Below are 19711 nucleotides of genomic sequence, written 5' to 3' on the forward strand. Positions count from 1 at the left end.
GGTATAAGACAGGAGAGTGAAGAATTAACATAGGAGACTAATTGACCCCAAGCTGCAGCTAAGGTCTAACAAAGTCGACGAACCCCAAAACGAAACACAAGGTTGAAGACAAAGAAATATTTTTCTACACGAGCTACGGACGAGTAGCTGTGTCTAAGCGGGTGAATTCAAGCCGAACCACCCAGACTCCACTCTCCATTGAATCGTGGTATCGACACCGTTCGGGCCGAAGCTGTGAGCTCTGAGCTACAGAGCTGTCTGTCCTCAGAAGACCCCTTTCCGATCAAGGGTGAGGATCAGACCACTTAGCCAAGAAGGACACTGACATCGTGAGGACAACCAGAGAGTTGCGCCGGAGAACTGCGTCATTTAGAAGCCTAAACGACCCACGCGGAGCTTCCCACCTGAGACCTCCAACACGTAATTACATCATTATATTCTGACCCATAAGAGCGGCAGTTCGGGGCAAGGCTAATTTTAAATAAGCATGGCTGACAAATGAACCCAAATGTATATTTCTCTCGTGTACTTCCTTTGTTTCTCTCTCTTTAAAATCCCCCTTTTGGGTAACAAGCGCCATAGTGTGTTGGCCCGTTATACTAAGTCCTAATCAATAGCTAGACTGTGTTTTGTGTATGTGTATTTTTATCATCATTTTAGCTTGCTAGTAAATAAATAATCAACTAAGATTGGTGTGGTAAATTCAGTGGTAAAGCCCGGGTCCGTGCAGATTCCCGGATTGTACGACGTTCAGATTATGAGACTGTAGAGGAAATTGATTAATTTGGCGACTGTTGTAAAATCGATATTCTGATATCCTTTGAGTTAATTTGGGAAATAGAAACTCAATCAAAACAATGTTCCCATGGTGCCCCAGGTTAATGAGTTAATAATTGCTTGATTCATTGCTTAATTCATTTAATCACGCAATTATAAACCGTTAATCATTCGATGAGCAACAGTCATCACATTAACTAATACAACGTCACGACACTGCTGTCCAGCTATATTCCTTTGTCTCTCTCTGCTGTCCAGCTGTTTCCTTTGTCTCTCTCTCTGCTGTCCAGCTGTTTTCCTTTGTCTCTCTCTGCTGTCCAGCTGTTTCCCTTGTCTCTCTCTGCTGTCCAGCTGTTTTCCTTTGTCTCTCTCTGCTGTCCAGCTGTTTTCCTTTGTCTCTCTCTGCTGTCCAGCTGTTTTCCTTTGTCTCTCTCTGCTGTCCAGCTGTTTCCTTTGTCTCTCTCTGCTGTCCAGCTGTTTACCTTTGTCTCTCCCTGCTGTCCAGCTGTTTACCTTTGTCTCTCCCTGCTGTCCAGCTGTTTACCTTTGTCTCTCCCTGCTGTCCAGCTGTTTACCTTTGTCTCTCTCTGCTGTCCAGCTGTTTTCCTTTGTCTCTCCCTGCTGTCCAGCTGTTTACCTTTGTCTCTCTCCAGCTGTTTACCTTTGTCTCTCCCTGCTGTCCAGCTGTTTACCTTTGTCTCTCTCTGCTGTCCAGCTATATTCCTTTGTCTCTCTCTGCTGTCCAGCTGTTTCCTTTGTCTCTCTCTGCTGTCCAGCTGTTTACCTTTGTCTCTCTCTGCTGTCCAGCTATATTCCTTTGTCTCTCCCTGCTGTCCAGCTGTTTACCTTTGTCTCTCTCTGCTGTCCAGCTGTTTACCTTTGCCTCTCCCTGCTGTCCAGCTGTTTACCTTTGTCTCTCTCTGCTGTCCAGCTATATTCCTTTGTCTCTCTCTGCTGTCCAGCTGTTTCCTTTGTCTCTCTCTGCTGTCCAGCTGTTTACCTTTGTCTCTCTCTGCTGTCCAGCTATATTCCTTTGTCTCTCTCTGCTGTCCAGCTATATTCCTTTGTCTCTCTCTGCTGTCCAGCTATATTCCTTTGTCTCTCTCTGCTGTCCAGCTGTTTCCCTTTGTCTCTCCCTGCTGTCCAGCTGTTTACTTTTGTCTCTCTCTGCTGTCCAGCTGTTTACCTTTGTCTCTCTCTGCTGTCCAGCTGTTTACCTTTGTCTCTCCCTGCTGTCCAGCTGTTTACCTTTGTCTCTCTCTGCTGTCCAGCTGTTTACCTTTGTCTCTCCCTGCTGTCCAGCTGTTTACCTTTGTCTCTCTCTGTTGTCCAGCTATATTCATTTGTCTCTCTCTGCTGTCCAGCTATATTCCTTTGTCTCTCTCTGCTGTCCAGCTGTTTACCTTTGTCTCTCTCTGCTGTCCAGCTATATTCCTTTGTCTCTCTCTGCTGTCCAGCTGTTTCCCTTTGTCTCTCCCTGCTGTCCAGCTGTTTACCTTTGTCCCTCTCTGCTGTCCAGCTGTTTACCTTTGTCTCTCTCTGCTGTCCAGCTGTTTACCTTTGTCTCTCCCTGCTGTCCAGCTGTTTACCTTTGTCTCTCTCTGCTGTCCAGCTGTTTACCTTTGTCTCTCCCTGCTGTCCAGCTGTTTACCTTTGTCTCTCTCTGCTGTCCAGCTATATTCCTTTGTCTCTCTCTGCTGTCCAGCTGTTTCCTTTGTCTCTCTCTGCTGTCCAGCTGTTTACCTTTGTCTCTCTCTGCTGTCCAGCTATATTCCTTTGTCTCTCTCTGCTGTCCAGCTGTTTCCTTTGTCTCTCTCTGCTGTCCAGCTGTTTCCTTTGTCTCTCTCTGCTGTCCAGCTATATTCCTTTGTCTCTCTCTGCTGTCCAGCTGTTTACCTTTGTCTCTCTCTGCTGTCCAGCTATATTCCTTTGTCTCTCTCTGCTGTCCAGCTGTTTCCTTTGTCTCTCTCTCTGCTGTCCAGCTGTTTTCCTTTGTCTCTCTCTGCTGTCCAGCTGTTTCCTTTGTCTCTCTCTGCTGTCCAGCTGTTTTCCGTTGTCTCTCTCTGCTGTCCAGCTGTTTTCCTTTGTCTCTCTCTGCTGTCCAGCTGCTTTCCTTTGGCTCTCTCTGCTGTCCAGCTATATTCCTTTGTCTCTCTCTGCTGTCCAGCTGTTTACCTTTGTCTCTCTCTGCTGTCCAGCTATATTCCTTTGTCTCTCTCTGCTGTCCAGCTGTTTCCTTTGTCTCTCTCTCTGCTGTCCAGCTGTTTTCCTTTGTCTCTCTCTGCTGTCCAGCTGTTTCCTTTGTCTCTCTCTGCTGTCCAGCTGTTTTCCTTTGTCTCTCTCTGCTGTCCAGCTGTTTCCTTTGTCTCTCTCTGCTGTCCAGCTGTTTCCTTTGTGTCTCTCTCTGCTGTCCAGTTGTTTTTCTTTGTCTCTCTCTGCTGTCCTGCTGTTTACCTTTGTCTCTCTCTGCTGTCCAGCTGTTTACCTTTGTCTCTCTCTGCTGTCCAGCTGTTTACCTTTGTCTCTCCCTGCTGTCCAGCTGTTTAACTTTGTCTCTCCCTGCTGTCCAGCTGTTTAACTTTGTCTCTTACTGCTGTCCAGCTGTTTTCCTTTGTCTCTCTCTCTGCTGTCCAGCTGTTTACCTTTGTCTCTCTCTGCTGTCCAGCTGTTTACCTTTGTCTCTCCCTGCTGTCCAGCTGTTTACCTTTGTCTCTCTCTGCTGTCCAGCTGTTTTTCTTTGTCTCTCTCTGCTGTCCAGCTATATTCCTTTGTCTCTCTCTGCTGTCCAGCTGTTTCCTTTGTCTCTCTCTCTGCTGTCCAGCTGTTTTCCTTTGTCTCTCTCTGCTGTCCAGCTGTTTCCTTTGTCTCTCTCTGCTGTCCAGCTGTTTCCTTTGTCTCTCTCTGCTGTCCAGCTGTTTACCTTTGTCTCTCTCTGCTGTCCAGCTGTTTACCTTTGTCTCTCTCTGCTGTTCAGCTATATTCCTTTGTCTCTCTCTGCTGTCCAGCTGTTTCCTTTGTCTCTCTCTCTGCTGTCCAGCTGTTTTCCTTTGTCTCTCTCTGCTGTCCAGCTGTTTCCTTTGTCTCTCTCTGCTGTCCAGCTGTTTTCCTTTGTCTCTCTCTGCTGTCCAGCTGTTTTCCTTTGTCTCTCTCTGCTGTCCAGCTGTTTCCTTTGTCTCTCTCTGCTGTCCAGCTGTTTTCCTTTGTCTCTGTCTCTGCTGTCCAGCTGTTTACCTTTGTCTCTCTCTCTGCTGTCCAGCTGTTTACCTTTGTCTCTCTCTGCTGTCCAGCTATATTCCTTTGTCTCTCTCTGCTGTCCAGCTGTTTCCTTTGTCTCTCTCTGCGGTCCAGCTGTTTACCTTTGTCTCTCTCTGCTGTCCAGCTATATTCCTTTGTCTCTCTCTGCTGTCCAGCTGTTTCCTTTGTCTCTCTCTGCTGTCCAGCTGTTTTCCTTTGTCTCTCTCTGCTGTCCAGCTGTTTTCCTTTGTCTCTCTCTGCTGTCCAGCTGTTTTCCTTTGTCTCTCTCTGCTGTCCAGCTGTTTCCTTTGTCTCTCTCTGCTGTCCAGCTGTTTACCTTTGTCTCTCTCTGCTGTCCAGCTGTTTTCCTTTGTCTCTCTCTCTGCTGTCCAGCTGTTTACCTTTGTCTCTCTCTGCTGTCCAGCTATATTCCTTTGTCTCTCTCTGCTGTCCAGCTGTTTCCTTTTTCTCTCTCTCTGCTGTCCAGCTGTTTTCCTTTGTCTCTCTCTGCTGTCCAGCTGTTTTCCTTTGTCTCTCTCTGCTGTCCAGCTGTTTTACTTTGTCTCTCTCTCTGCTGTCCAGCTGTTTTCTTTGTCTCTCTCTGCTGTCCAACTGTTTTACTTTGTCTCTCTCTGCTGTCCAGCTGTTTCCCTTTGTCTCTCTCTGCTGTCCAGCTGTTTTACTTTGTCTCTCTCTGCTGTCCAGCTGTTTCCCTTTGTCTCTCTCTGCTGTCCAGCTGTTTTCTTTTGTCTCTCTATTCTGTCCAGCTGTTATCCTTTGTCTCTCTCTGCTGTCCAGCTGTTTTACTTTGTCTCTCTCTGCTGTCCAGCTGTTTTTCTTCATCTCTCTCTGTTGTCCAACTGTTTTCTTTGTCTCTCTCTGCTGTCCAACTGTTTCCTTTGTCTCTCTCTGTTGTCCAGATATTTTGATTTGTCTCTCTCTGCTTTCCAGCAGTTTTTTGGTCAGCAGACAGAGAGCAAAGCTCACAACTATCATTGTGATGAAAGTCAAAGTATTAATTTCCTTTGTAGATAAAAGTAGGTTTCTTATAAGAAACATACAAGAATTCTAAAAATACAGATGTCTCGTTTGTGTGTGACTCAAGTCTTATTTCAGTCTCTTTCTAAACAGTAGCTATAGAAGCCATATTCTCAAACTTGTCTGTGGTCAAACAAGGAGAAACATAACACTGTACAGAGAGAGAGAGAGAGAGAGAGAGGGAGAGAGAGAGAGAGAGGGAGAGAGAGAGAGGGAGGGAGAGCTGAGAGAGGGAGACAGAGAGTGGTAGAAGTAGGGTGAGCGGGGAGAGAGAGGGAGAGATCGTGCAAGAGGGACAGAGTCTCCCAGTATAGACTGAGAGGAGGCAGCATGCAGCCGCAATCATTTGTGGGCCATGGAGCTAAAGTATTTCTGCAAACAGTCTCAGGAAATCTGTGAAGGCTGGACCAACAGACAGGGTACTGTCAGTCTAAAGGGGGGTTTGCTCAGCAGCCTGTGACCAGCCATACAACATACCAATTCCTCTGATGCTTCTCTCCTGTATATTTTAGTACTGGTCTGATGCCTCTCTCCTGTATATTTTAGTACTGGTCTGATGCCTCTCTCCTGTATATTTTAATACTGGTCTGATGCCTCTCTCCTGTATATTTTAGTACTGGTCTGATGCTTCTCTCCTGTATATTTTAGTACTGGTCTGATGCTTCTCTCTCCTGTATATTTTAGTACTGGTCTGATGCTTCTCTCTCCTGTATATTTTAGTACTGGTCTGATGCTTCTCTCTCCTGTATATTTTAGTACTGGACTGATGCCTCTCTCCTGTATATTTTAACACTGGTCTGATGCCTCTCTCCTGTATATTTTAGTACTGGTCTGATGCTTCTCTCTCCTGTATATTTTAGTACTGGTCTGATGCTTCTCTCTCCTGTATATTTTAGTACTGGTCTGATGCTTCTCTCCTGTATATTTTAGTACTGGTCTGATGCTTCTCTCTCCTGTATATTTTAGTACTGGTCTGATGCCTCTCTCCTGTATATTTTAATACTGGTCTGATGCTTCTCTCCTGTATATTTTAGTACTGGTGTGATGCCTCTCTCCTGTATATTTTAATACTGGTCTGATGCCTCTGTCCTGTATATTGTAATACTGGTCTGATGCCTCTCTCCTGTATATTTTTGTACTGGTCTGATGCTTCTGTCCTGTATATTGTAATACTGGTCTGATGCCTCTCTCCTGTATATTTTAGTACTGGTCTGATGCTTCTCTCCTGTATATTTTAGTACTGGTCTGATGCTTCTCTCCTGTATATTTTAGTACTGGTCTGATGCCTCTCTCCTGTATATTTTAGTACTGGTCTGATGCTTCTCTCTCCTGTATATTTTAGTACTGGTCTGATGCCTCTCTCCTGTACATTTTAGTACTGGTCTGATGCTTCTCTCCTGTATATTTTAGTACTGGTCTGATGCTTCTCTCCTGTATATTTTAGTACTGGTCTGATGCCTCTCTCCTGTATATTTTAGTACTGGTCTGATGCCTCTCTCCTGTATATTTTAATACTGGTCTGATGCCTCTCTCCTCTATATTTTAGTACTGGTCTGATGCCTCTCTCCTGTATATTTTAATACTGGTCTGATGCCTCTCTCCTGTATATTTTAGTACTGGTCTGATGCCTCTCTCCTGTATATTTTAGTACTGGTCTGATGCTTCTCGCTCCTGTATATTTTAGTACTGGTCTAATGCTTCTCTCTCCTGTATATTTTAGTACTGGTCTGATGCTTCTCTCCTGTATATTTTAGTATTGGTCTGATGCCTCTCTCCTGTATATTTTAGTACTGGTCTGATGCCTCCTGTATATTTTAGTACTGGTCTGATGCCTCTCTCCTGTATATTTTAGTACTGGTCTGATGCCTCTCTCCTGTATATTTTAGTACTGGTCTGATGCTTCTCTCTCCTGTATATTTTAGTACTGGTCTGATGCTTCTCTCTTCTGTATATTTTAGTACTGGTCTGATGCGCCTCTCTCCTGTATATTTTAGTACTGGTCTGATGCCTCTCTCCTGTATATTTTAGTACTGGTCTGATGCCTCTCTCCTGTATATTTTAGTACTGGTCTGATGCCTCTCTCCTGTATATTTTAGTACTGGTCTGATGCCTCTCTCCTGTATATTTTAGTACTGGTCTGATGCTTCTTTCCTGTATATTTTAGTACTGGTCTGATGCTTCTCTCTCCTGTATATTTTAGTACTGGTCTGATGCTTCTCTCTCCTGTATATTTTAGTACTGGTCTGATGCCTCTCTCCTGTATATTTTAGTACTGGTCTGATGCTTCTCTCCTGTATATTTTAATACTGGTCTGATGCCTCTCTCCTGTATATTTTAATACTGGTCTGATGCTTCTCTCCTGTATATTTTAGTACTGGTCTGATGCTTCTCTCCTGTATATTTTATTACTGGTCTGATGCTTCTCTCCTGTATATTTTAGTACTGGTCTGATGCTTCTCTCTCCTGTATATTTTAGTACTGGTCTGATGCTTCTCTCCTGTATATTTTAGTACTGGTCTGATGCTTCTCTCCTGTATATTTTAGTACTGGTCTGATGCCTCTCTCCTGTATATTTTAATACTGGTCTGATGCTTCTCTCCTGTATATTTTAGTACTGGTCTGATGCTTCTCTCTCCTGTATATTTTAGTACTGGTCTGATGCCTCTCTCCTGTATATTTTAATACTGGTCTGATGCTTCTCTCTCCTGTTTATTTTAATACTGGTCTGATGCTTCTCTCCTGTATATTTTAGTACTGGTCTGATGCCTCTCTCCTGTATATTTTAGTACTGGTCTGAGGCCTCTCTCCTGTATATTTTAGTACTGGTCTGATGCCTCTCTCCTGTATATTTTAGTACTGGTCTGATGCTTCTCTCTCCTGTATATTTTAGTACTGGTCTGATGCTTCTCTCTCCTGTATATTTTAGTACTGGTCTGATGCCTCTCTCCTGTATATTTTAGTACTGGTCTGATGCCTCTCTCCTGTATATTTTAGTACTGGTCTGATGCCTCTCTCCTGTATATTTTAGTACTGGTCTGATGCCTCTCTCTCCTGTATATTTTAGTACTGGTCTGATGCCTCTCTCCTGTATATTTTAGTACTGGTCTGATGCCTCTCTCCTGTATATTTTAGTACTGGTCTGATGCTTCTCTCCTGTATATTTTAGTACTGGTCTGATGCCTCTCTCCTGTATATTTTAGTACTGGTCTCATGCCTCTCTCTCTTGTAAATTTTAGTACTGGTCTGATGCCTCTCTCCTGTATATTTTAGTACTGGTCTGATGCCTCTCTCCTGTATATTTTAGTACTGGTCTGATGCTTCTCTCCTGTATATTTTAGTACTGGTCTGATGCCTCTCTCCTGTATATTTTAGTACTGGTCTGATGCTTCTCTCTCCTGTATATTTTAGTACTGGTCTGATGCTTCTCTCTCCTGTATATTTTAGTACTGGTCTGATGCCTCTCTCCTGTATATTTTAGTACTGGTCTGATGCCTCTCTCCTGTATATTTTAGTACTGGTCTGATGCCTCTCTCCTGTATATTTTAGTACTGGTCGGATGCCTCTCTCCTGTATATTTTAGTACTGGTCTGATGCCTCTCTCTCCTGTATATTTTAGTACTGGTCTGATGCCTCTCTCCTGTATATTTTAGTACTGGTCTGATGCCTCTCTCCTGTATATTTTAGTACTGGTCTGATGCTTCTCTCCTGTATATTTTAGTACTGGTCTGATGCCTCTCTCCTGTATATTTTAGTACTGGTCTGATGCCTCTCTCCTGTATATTTTAGTACTGGTCTGATGCCTCTCTCCTGTATATTTTAGTACTGGTCTGATGCCTCTCTCCTGTATATTTTAGTACTGGTCTGATGCCTCTCTCCTGTATATTTTAGTACTGGTCTGATGCTTCTCTCTCCTGTATATTTTAGTACTGGTCTGATGCTTCTCTCTCCTGTATATTTTAGTACTGGTCTGATGCCTCTCTCCTGTATATTTTAGTACTGGTCTGATGCTTCTCTCCTGTATATTTTAGTACTGGTCTGATGCTTCTCTCCTGTATATTTTAGTACTGGTCTGATGCTTCTCTCTCCTGTATATTTTAGTACTGGTCTGATGCCTCTCTCCTGTATATTTTAATACTGGTCTGATGCCTCTCTCCTGTACATTTTAATACTGGTCTGATGCCTCTCTCCTGTATATTTTAGTACTGGTCTGATGCCTCTCTCCTGTATATTTTAGTACTGGTCTGATGCTTCTCTCTCCTGTATATTTTAGTACTGGTCTGATGCTTCTCTCTCCTGTATATTTTAGTACTGGTCTGATGCTTCTCTCTCCTGTATATTTTAGTACTGGACTGATGCCTCTCTCCTGTATATTTTAACACTGGTCTGATGCCTCTCTCCTGTATATTTTAGTACTGGTCTGATGCTTCTCTCTCCTGTATATTTTAGTACTGGTCTGATGCTTCTCTCTCCTGTATATTTTAGTACTGGTCTGATGCTTCTCTCCTGTATATTTTAGTACTGGTCTGATGCTTCTCTCTCCTGTATATTTTAGTACTGGTCTGATGCCTCTCTCCTGTATATTTTAATACTGGTCTGATGCCTCTCTCCTGTACATTTTAATACTGGTCTGATGCCTCTCTCCTGTATATTTTAGTACTGGTCTGATGCCTCTCTCCTGTATATTTTAGTACTGGTCTGATGCCTCTCTCCTGTATATTTTATTACTGGTCTGATGCCTCTCTCCTGTTTATTTTAGTACTGGTCTGATGCCTCTCTCCTATATATTTTAGTACTGGTCTGATGCCTCTCTCCTGTATATTTTAGTACTGGTCTGATGCCTCTCTCCTGTATATTTTAGTACTGGTCTGATGCCTCTGTCCTGTATATTTTAATACTGGTCTGATGCTTCTCTCCTGTATATTTTAGTACTGGTCTGATGCCTCTGTCCTGTATATTTTAGTACTGGTCTGATGCCTCTCTCTCTTGTAAATTTTAGTACTGGTCTGATGCCTCTCTCCTGTATATTTTAGTACTGGTCTGATGCCTCTCTCCTGTATATTTTAGTACTGGTCTGATGCCTCTGTCCTGTATATTTTAACACTGGTCTGATGCCTCTCTCCTGTATATTTCAAAGAAAGTTCTCCTGACTTTGGGGAGGGTGTGGCTTCTAGATGAATTGGAAATAGGGCAAGACAATACACAAACTAAATGTCCTATCTCAGCTAAATCAATGGAGCTAAATAAATATTTCCTTCCTATTTTAGTTATCTGTACCTGCTTCTCAATGTGCTGGATTTGCCTTATAGTGAAGCAGTGTCTTTTAACTACCTCACTTTGTGTTAAAATCAGAGTACATAATGAGCGATGACAAGGATTTCTGTTACATGCGTGAGTTAAATTCCAAATAAGGTCAGCATCCTGATTTCTTACCAAGCCTTCACAGGTGCTGATGGCGGCTGTCCCGCGCGCATTAGTAGAATCCGTCACCGTGCCGATCAGGTGGCACGCGTTCTCACCTGTGGTACGGTGCTCAGTCCGGTTCACACTCCCATTTCGTCTCTCCAGAATATAATCGTTCGACACCAAATAGTTGTTGACTGTTAAATTGAAAACCAAATCACGACCCTTGTAGTTCACCTTATAATAAACACGTTCCTCCAAAGGCCCCACGTCTCGCTTATGCCTCCCGTGCTTAAAGCGGTGTGCCAGAGAGTGGGAGAGAAACTGTCCAGCTCTGAAAACTTTGACTGGATGGACCACGGACACATCTGACTGGGACTGGAGAAAGCGACCTGAGGTTAAAATGGAAAATGAAGTACAGTGGAATTATCAATAGCCTACAAGATCATTTCAAGATCATTTATAAAAAAACTGACTGCCACGCGCAAATTCATGCACTAAGCTTGCAATGGCTATAAAGTACTTTGAGTGAAATTGCAACAATAAAATCGCAACATTGTTGCAGTTATTATAGCCCAGTTGTAACACTGAGACATACTGACCTGATTCTGCATCGGGAGAGAGGAGGCTGCCAGGCAGCGAGAACTCGGCATGGCTTGTTGCCAAAAACAAAACAGAATGGAGCAGAGAAAGAACCCGGCTCACCCGCGGACATCGCATATTTCATCTAACCAAAATCAAGAGATTTAAAAAGATTCACAGGCATTGAAGTCCCAATTGTGCTTTATAGGCGGTCTAGCGACCTCTTCGTTCCATCAACGGCCAGCGTCATGGATGATGAGGAAAACGTTATGCTGGTTACAGAACATAGTACAAGTGTGAGAAAGGAAGAAAGCAGCAACTTTGCGTGGGAGGGGAGGAGTAATAGGCTAGTAGTGTCTCGTTTCTTGCCAGGGGCGAGAGGGGAGCAGAGGGAGCGGTGTGGTGTGCAGATGCAACGCAGTGCGAGATAAGTCAAACGCTCGCTCACTCACCCCCTGTGCTTTTAGAGCAAACCAATGCAAACTCTATGCTCTAAACCGTTTATTCAATATTCCAATTCGATGCCTAAGTAGGCCTAGAATTAGTAGGATAATCCTGTAAAATAGCTTCCTTTTTCATTTTCAGTATGCCTTACGGTCAAGTCTCTGCAGGGTTGAATTTGAGGGCTACTCCTATTCAAGAGCCAAAGTGGTGTTTCATTTGCACATTTAGTGGTGTGAGTAATGAACGTGGTGTTTCATATGCACATTTAGTGGTGTGAGTAATGAACGTGGTGTTTCATATGCACATTTAGTGGTGTGAGTAATGAACGTGGTGTTTCATATGCACATTTAGTGGTGTGAGTAATGAACGTGGTGTTTCATATGCACATTTAGTGGTGTGAGTAATGAACGTGGTGTTTCATATGCACATTGAGTGGTGTGAGTAATGAACGTGGTGTTTTATATGCACATTGAGTGGTGTGAGTAATGAACGTGGTGTTTTATATGCACATTGAGTGGTGTGAGTAATGAACGTGGTGTTTCATATGCACATTTAGTGGTGTGAGTAATGAACGTGGTGTTTCATATGCACATTGAGTGGTGTGAGTAATGAACGTGGTGTTTCATATGCACATTGAGTGGTGTGAGTAATGAACGTGGTGTTTCATATGCACATTGAGTGGTGTGAGTAATGAACGTGGTGTTTCATATGCACATTTAGTGGTGTGAGTAATGAACGTGGTGTTTCATTTGCACATTTAGTGGTGTGAGTAATGAACGTGGTGTTTCATATGCACATTGAGTGGTGTGAGTAATGAACGTGGTGTTTCATATGCACATTGAGTGGTGTGGGTAATGAACGTGGTGTTTCATATGCACATCTAGTGGTGTGAGTAATGAACGTGGTGTTTCATATGCACATTGAGTGGTGTGAGTAATGAACGTGGTGTTTCATATGCACATTGAGTGGTGTGAGTAATGAACGTGGTGTTTCATATGCACATTGAGTGGTGTGGGTAATGAACGTGGTGTTTCATATGCACATTGAGGGGTGTGGGTAATGAACGTGGTGTTTCATATGCACATTGAGTGGTGTGAGTAATGAACGTGGTGTTTCATATGCACATTGAGTGGTGTGAGTAATGAACGTGGTGTTTCATATGCACATTGAGTGGTGTGGGTAATGAACGTGGTGTTTCATATGCACATTGAGTGGTGTGGGTAATGAACGTGGTGTTTCATATGCACATTGAGGGGTGTGAGTAATGAACGTGGTGTTTCATATGCACATTGAGTGGTGTGAGTAATGAACGTGGTGTTTCATATGCACATTTAGTGGTGTGAGTAATGAACGTGGTGTTTCATATGCACATTGAGTGGTGTGAGTAATGAACGTGGTGTTTCATATGCACATTGAGTGGTGTGGGTAATGAACGTGGTGTTTCATATGCACATTGAGTGGTGTGGGTAATGAACGTGGTGTTTCATATGCACATTGAGTGGTGTGGGTAATGAACGTGGTGTTTCATATGCACATTGAGTGGTGTGAGTAATGAACGTGGTGTTTCATATGCACATTGAGTGGTGTGAGTAATGAACGTGGTGTTTTATATGCACATTTAGTGGTGTGGGTAATGAACGTGGTGTTTCATATGCACATTGAGGGGTGTGAGTAATGAACGTGGTGTTTCATATGCACATTGAGTGGTGTGAGTAATGAACGTGGTGTTTCATATGCACATTTAGTGGTGTGAGTAATGAACGTGGTGTTTCATATGCACATTGAGTGGTGTGAGTAATGAACGTGGTGTTTCATATGCACATTGAGTGGTGTGGGTAATGAACGTGGTGTTTCATATGCACATTGAGTGGTGTGGGTAATGAACGTGGTGTTTCATATGCACATTGAGTGGTGTGGGTAATGAACGTGGTGTTTCATATGCACATTGAGTGGTGTGAGTAATGAACGTGGTGTTTCATATGCACATTGAGTGGTGTGAGTAATGAACGTGGTGTTTTATATGCACATTTAGTGGTGTGAGTAATGAACGTGGTGTTTCATATGCACATTGAGTGGTGTGAGTAATGAACGTGGTGTTTCATATGCACATTGAGTGGTGTGAGTAATGAACGTGGTGTTTCATATGCACATTGAGTGGTGTGAGTAATGAACGTGGTGTTTTATATGCACATTTAGTGGTGTGGGTAATGAACGTGGTGTTTCATATGCACATTGAGTGGTGTGAGTAATGAACGTGGTGTTTTATATGCACATTTAGTGGTGTGGGTAATGAACGTGTCCCTCATGACCATAAAAAAAAGATGGACTAGAAATTGAAGATTTGACTTGATTTGCCTGGACATTACTTTTAGTCTTGACTTTTTGGTGATTTAGATACATTGTGAATGAATTAACTTTTTACCTGTCCATGTATTGAAGTGATTTTTTTATGAATGAAAACCGCATGTCTCGTCTGGTATTTGAAAAAAAAAATCTTAACTGACTTGCCTAGTTAAATAAAGGTTAAGAAGAAATTCTTATTTGCAATGACAACCTACAGCAGCCAAACCTGGACGACACTGGGTGAATTGTGCACCGCCCTATGGGACTCCCAATCATGACCGGTTGTGATACAGCCTGGATTTGAAACAGGGTGTCTGTAGTGACGCCTCCAGCACTGAGATGCTGTGCCTTAGACTGCTGCGCCACTCTGGAGACCACAACACTCAGATCAGACCCAGGCACAGATCAGACCCAGGCTCAGACCTAGGCCTATAGCCATCCTCAGGCCTAGACCCAGACCTTGACCCAGACCCAGCATACACATCTGTCTGGGGGGCCACATACAGAGATAAGAGTGAGGAGCCTTGTTTCATGTTAAATAACTGAGGTCTGGAGGACACACACACACACACACACACACACACACACACACACACACACACACACACACACACACACACAATAACAATAACAATTCTCAGTGAACCAGCGGGGTTGTGGGGGACAGAGTGAATGATGGGATGAGGAAGAGAGAGAGGGGGGAGAGAGGTGGAGGGGGAATAGGGAGGTATGGACTGAATGAGTGATTGAATAAATTAGGAATGATTGATTTGATATTTGAGAGGGTGAAAGAGAGAGCGAGACAAACAGAGAGAAAGAGCAAGAGAGTGGGATTCATTAGATAAAAGATGAATGGAGGTTCGAGGAATTCCCTGTCCTCAGGAAGTTCCACATAGATTTTTCTAGAGAACGTGGATCATGGTGTAGCCCTCTGGACACACACACATCTCTCAGTAAACCTGTGGGATTTTCCAGCCAGCGCAAAACAGCTTAGTAAACCAATTTTATTGAGACGTTTATGTCATAACAGCAACCCCTAGCTATTTCAGTAGTAACTAGTGCCGTGGCACCACACCCACAGCCACATACTCAAAGCTGAGCAATAGAGATGGCATTATCTGATATGACCAGTTATAAACTGAGATGGGGCAGGGGGACGAGTTTGTGAATTTGTTGGTTTGATATGTTGCTTAAACTTCAAACGAAATAGCCTATGATAAATTACTTGTCTAAACACAATATTCTCATGTGTTTAGCTACGCTTATGTCCAATACAAGATACATGGCAGCCATTCTGTTGGAACATGGTCCTCTGCCAAGGCACCAGATTCAGTTTTTTCCCAGAGACATATATCTAAATATCCCAAATAGCTTTTGAACTCAGAATCATGCTCACAGTATTTTTTTAATCAGTCCTTATCCCAGAGCAATACATCTAAATACAGTGTATTCAGAAAGTATTCAGACCCCTTGACTTTTTACACATTTTGTTACATTACAGCCTTATTCTAAAATTGATTAAATTATTTTGTTGTCCTTCTGGAAGGTTCTCCCATCTTCACAGAGGAACTCTGGAGCTCTGTCAGAGTGACAGGCCCTTCTCCCCCGATTTCGCAGTTTGGCCGGGCGGCCAGCTCTAGGAGGATTCTTGGTGGTTCCAAACTTCTTCCATTTAAGAATGATGGAAGCCACTGTGTTCTTGTGGACCTTCAATGCTGCAGAAATGTGTTGGTACCCTTCCCCAGATCTGTGCCTTGACACAGTCCTGTCTCGGAGTTCTACGGACAATTCCTTTGACCTCATGGCTTGGTTTTTGCTCTGACATGCACTGTCAACTGTGGGACCTTATGTAGACAGGTGTGTGCCTTTCCAAATCATGTCCAATCAATTGAATTTACCATGGACTCCAATCAAGTTGTAGAAACATCTCAAGGATTATCAATGGAAACAGGATGCACATGAACTCAATTTCGAGTCTCATAGCAAAGGGTCTGAATACTTATGTAAATAAGGTAATTCTGTTCTTTATCTTTAACACATTTGGAAACATTTTTAAAAAATCCGTTTTTGGTTTGTCATTGTGGGGTACTGTGTGTAAAACTATTTAATCAATTTTAGAAAAAGGATATAATGTACATTTTTGGGGAAAAAGTCAAGGGGCCTGAATACTTTCCGAATGCACTGTATATTGCTCTGGCTTATCCAAAAGGCTTTCCAAGTCAGAATCAACAGTGTTTTTTTAATCAGTCCCAGAGATTACCCAAACTGACCTAAAAAAATCGAGTGTGTGTGTTGATGTGTGTTTGTTTGCGCGCGCGCGTGTGTGTTTGTTTGCGCGTGTGTGTGTGCGCCTGTGTGTGTACTATGGTCCTGGACCACCAGCTATGTGTTTAGATCTTGGTTTAATATCAGACTCACAATAGGGACTTACTCACCTGAGTCTGCAGGTTAAGGTAAATTCACACACTACCAAGACGGAAGGTACGGAGCATAATGCAGTGTTGGCAATGTCGTTTTATAGGTTATTCATCATTTTGCATTGATAGGTGTATGTTCACCTGTCAGCCTTTCTTTCTCTGTCCATGGGATGGCGCTGTTCTACCTGACATGGTGAACTTTGGTCCAGACTCTTTTAGTATAGTGGTGGCTTGCCCTCTCAACCTCTCACAGATAGTAACTGTGTAAAGAAAGCCACAATAAGGACGAGCCACACTAGTGGAATTTTCTGTTTGCCTTCAAAATAAAAGTTCCCCATTGAAACATCCAAACGGATACAAATAGAAGAATATTGCCATTTTTGGACTAGATAATGGTAAACAAGGTTGGAATGTTGTTACATGAAATGAATACAATAATTAATTAATTTGACAATAAACATTAAAAAAAACCCACTGTGGACGTATTAGACTGCATAATTGCCCTAGAGGGTATACATACAGTGCATTCCATTCGGAAAGCATTCAGACCCTTTCACTTTCCACTATTTGTTATGTTACAGCCTTATTCTAGAATTGATTAAATAAAATTGTTCCTCATCAATCTACAAACAATACCCCATAATAACAAAGCAAAAACAGGCTTTTAGACATTTTTGCAAATTTATTACAAAAAATAATTAAATATCACATAATTATTAAGACCATTTACTCAGAATTTGTTGAAGCACCTTTGGCAGTGATTACAGCCTTGATTCTTCTTGGGTATGACGCTACAAGCTTGGCACACCTGTATTTGGGTAGTTTCTCCCATTCTTCTCAGCAGATCCTCTCAAGCTCTGTCAGGTTGGATGGGGAGCGTCGCTGCACCACTATTTTCAGGTCTCTCCAGAGATATTCGATCGGGTTCAAGTCCGGGCTCTGGTTGGGCCACTCAAGAACAGGTCTTTCCTTGCTCACCTCTCCCTCAGCTCAAACTGTTAGTGTCCCACAAACATTTAAAGAATGACTTCCCCTAAAAGACAACCAATGCTTTATAAAATGGCCTATATGGCATTGATATGAGTCAGAAACATTTATTCTTGTCAATATTGATTACAAAGTGTAAATAGGATAATTGTGGTCATAAAGTCTCATGTAAAACTGAGTTTGGAACCTGAGTGAGTCACGAGTAAATGAAGGTTGGGTTTTCATTACAATTATGTCAACAATTCATTCCCCCTTTCGCCAAGCTGCACGTGCAAATCGCCCCTCCGCCCACTTCGCTTCCCTTCGAGGGTCTTTATTGTTTCATTGCCCCATCACGTTCAAAAGATTATGGCCATCTGAGACTGAAAAGCCCTATACGCAGTGGTGGAAAAAGTACCCAATTGTCATACTTGAGTAAAAGTAAAGATACCTTAAAAGAAAATAACTAAAGTAGAAGTTAAAGTCACCCAGTAAAATTCTACTTGAGTAAAAGTATTTGGTTTAAAATATACTTAAGTATCAAAAGTAAAAATCATTAAGCAAACCAGATGGCACCATTTTCTGTTTTTTTTTCATTTATGGAAAGCCAGGGGCACACTCCAACACTCAGACATAATTTACAAATGAAGAATGTGTGTTTAGTGAGTCCGCTAGATCAGAGGCAGTAGGGATGACCAGGGATGTGAACTTACTAAATGAAATGAGAGTTTGACTGTGTGATAATAGGTTGCTTCTTGTGCAAATATTTTCTGTCTGTATTTTAATGATTTGTATGTGCGTGAATTTGACTATTTTCCTGTCCTGCTAAGCATTCAAAATGTAACAAGTACTTTTGGGTGTCAAGGAAAATATATGGAGTAAAAACGACAATATTTTCTTAAGGAATGTAGTGAAGTAAACGCCGTCAAAAATATAAATAGTAAAGTACAGATACCCCAAAAACTACTTAAGTATGTAACGCCCTGGCCATAGAGAGGGGTTTTTGTTCTTTATTTTGGTTAGGCCAGGGTGTTACATTGGGTGGGCGTTCTATGTTCCTTTTTCTATGTTTTTGTATTTCTTTGTTTTGGGCCGTGTGTGGCTCCCAATCAGGCACAGCTGAAGCTCGTTGTTGCTGATTGGGAGTCACACATAAGGAGCATGTTTTTCCTTTGGGTTTTGTGGGTAATTGTTTCTGTTAGTATTTGCACCTGACAGGACTGTTTGGCTGTCAGAGTTCTTGGTTTGTTTGTATAGTGTTCTTTCTGTGATTAAATATTCAATGATGAACACTAACTCCACTGCACCTTGGTCTACTCTCTCTCACGACAGCCCTTACAAAGTAGTACTTTGAAGTATTTTTACTTAAGTACTTTACACCACTGCCTATACGGATTGACCATGCCTCTGGCTCGACAGTGCATGCTTCCAGGAGGATGCACAGCCAGCTATGGTTTCTAACATGCAACTAGGACCCTAACGTGCAGAATAGGTGGTTGGAGTTGGTTGGTCCCCAATGGGGGTGAGTATACTGGTAGCTAGACCATAAACTGCTGGTTATGTATATTTTGATAATCATTCTCACTTCGCTATCATAGCTGACATTAGCTAGCTAGCTACCTAACATTAGCCTACCTCAATAAAACTCGGAATTGGCTTGGCAACATGATAACATTTCAAAAGAATGCAAATAATTAATTTTAAAACCTTTTATCATGGTTGTGACGTCATTTGTTTATTTTGTTTAAGGACAAAGCAGCGGGGATTGGAGCACCGAGGAAAAGGATGGACTTGGGAGGCGGAACGACGTTTCTGGGAGATGAAACTAAGGGAGCTACATGAGGCCGAGAGGTATCCCCTCCCCAAAAAATGGGGGGGGCACACGGGGAGTTTGTCAGGGTGGAGACCTGAGCCAACTCCCCGTGCTTATTATGGGGAGTGACGGATAAAGCAAGCACCTTGTTATGTGAAGATACGCACTGTGTCGCCAGGGCGCAGCTACAGCCCGGTGCGGTCGGTACGGGCTCCTCAGCATTGCAGGGCGAGAGTTGGCCGGCAGCCAGGATTAAGTGCGCCGGCACAACGGATCTGGTCTCCAGTGCATCTCCTCGGCCCAGTTTACTTTGCGCCTGCTCTACGCATGGCAGCCCTCATTCCCCAGCACAGCCCATTTCGCCCGTGCCGGGCTACAGTGACCATCCAGCCAGGACGGTGTGTGCCAGCCCTGAGCTCCAGATCTCCGGTGCGCCTCCATAGCCCAGTACATCCTGTTCCTGCTCCTCGCACTCGCCCTGAAGTGCGTGTTACTAGTCTGGCACCTCATATGCCAGCCCCACGCATCAGGCCTCCAGTGCGCATCCATAACCCGGTACAGCCAGTGCCTGCTGTGAGCACTCGGCCTTTAGTGCGTCTCCCCAGTCCGGTGAGACCGATTCCTGCTCCTCGCACTCTCCCTCCTGTGCGCATTCCCAATTCCAGAGCTTCCGGCGACAGTTCCCCGTCCAGAGCTT

The 19711-nt window shown here is 43.2% G+C and overlaps 2 protein-coding genes across 4 annotated transcripts in view; one reads left to right on the forward strand and one right to left on the reverse strand.

Annotated features, from left to right (window-relative positions):
- LOC115200418 (A disintegrin and metalloproteinase with thrombospondin motifs 12) overlaps positions 1-13857 on the reverse strand; it is a 61598-nt gene extending 47741 nt beyond the window's left edge. Inside the window, exons 1-2 of one of the 2 annotated variants that reach the window (XM_029763481.1) lie at positions 11052-13857; positions 10480-10841 (exon numbers count right to left, since the gene is read on the reverse strand). In XM_029763481.1, the coding sequence (XP_029619341.1) occupies positions 10480-10841; positions 11052-11169 (480 nt within the window). In that variant the 5' untranslated portion in view covers positions 11170-13857. The remainder of the gene's footprint in view (positions 1-10479; positions 10842-11051) is intronic. The other variant, XM_029763480.1, reaches the window with a different exon arrangement.
- The window catches only part of agpat9l (1-acylglycerol-3-phosphate O-acyltransferase 9, like), a 50173-nt gene that overhangs the window by 11621 nt on the left and 18841 nt on the right, over positions 1-19711 (forward strand). The window lies entirely within an intron of this gene.

The sequence above is a fragment of the Salmo trutta genome, chromosome 9 (assembly GCF_901001165.1).
Source record: "Salmo trutta chromosome 9, fSalTru1.1, whole genome shotgun sequence".
In the NCBI taxonomy this organism is placed as follows: domain Eukaryota; kingdom Metazoa; phylum Chordata; class Actinopteri; order Salmoniformes; family Salmonidae; genus Salmo; species Salmo trutta.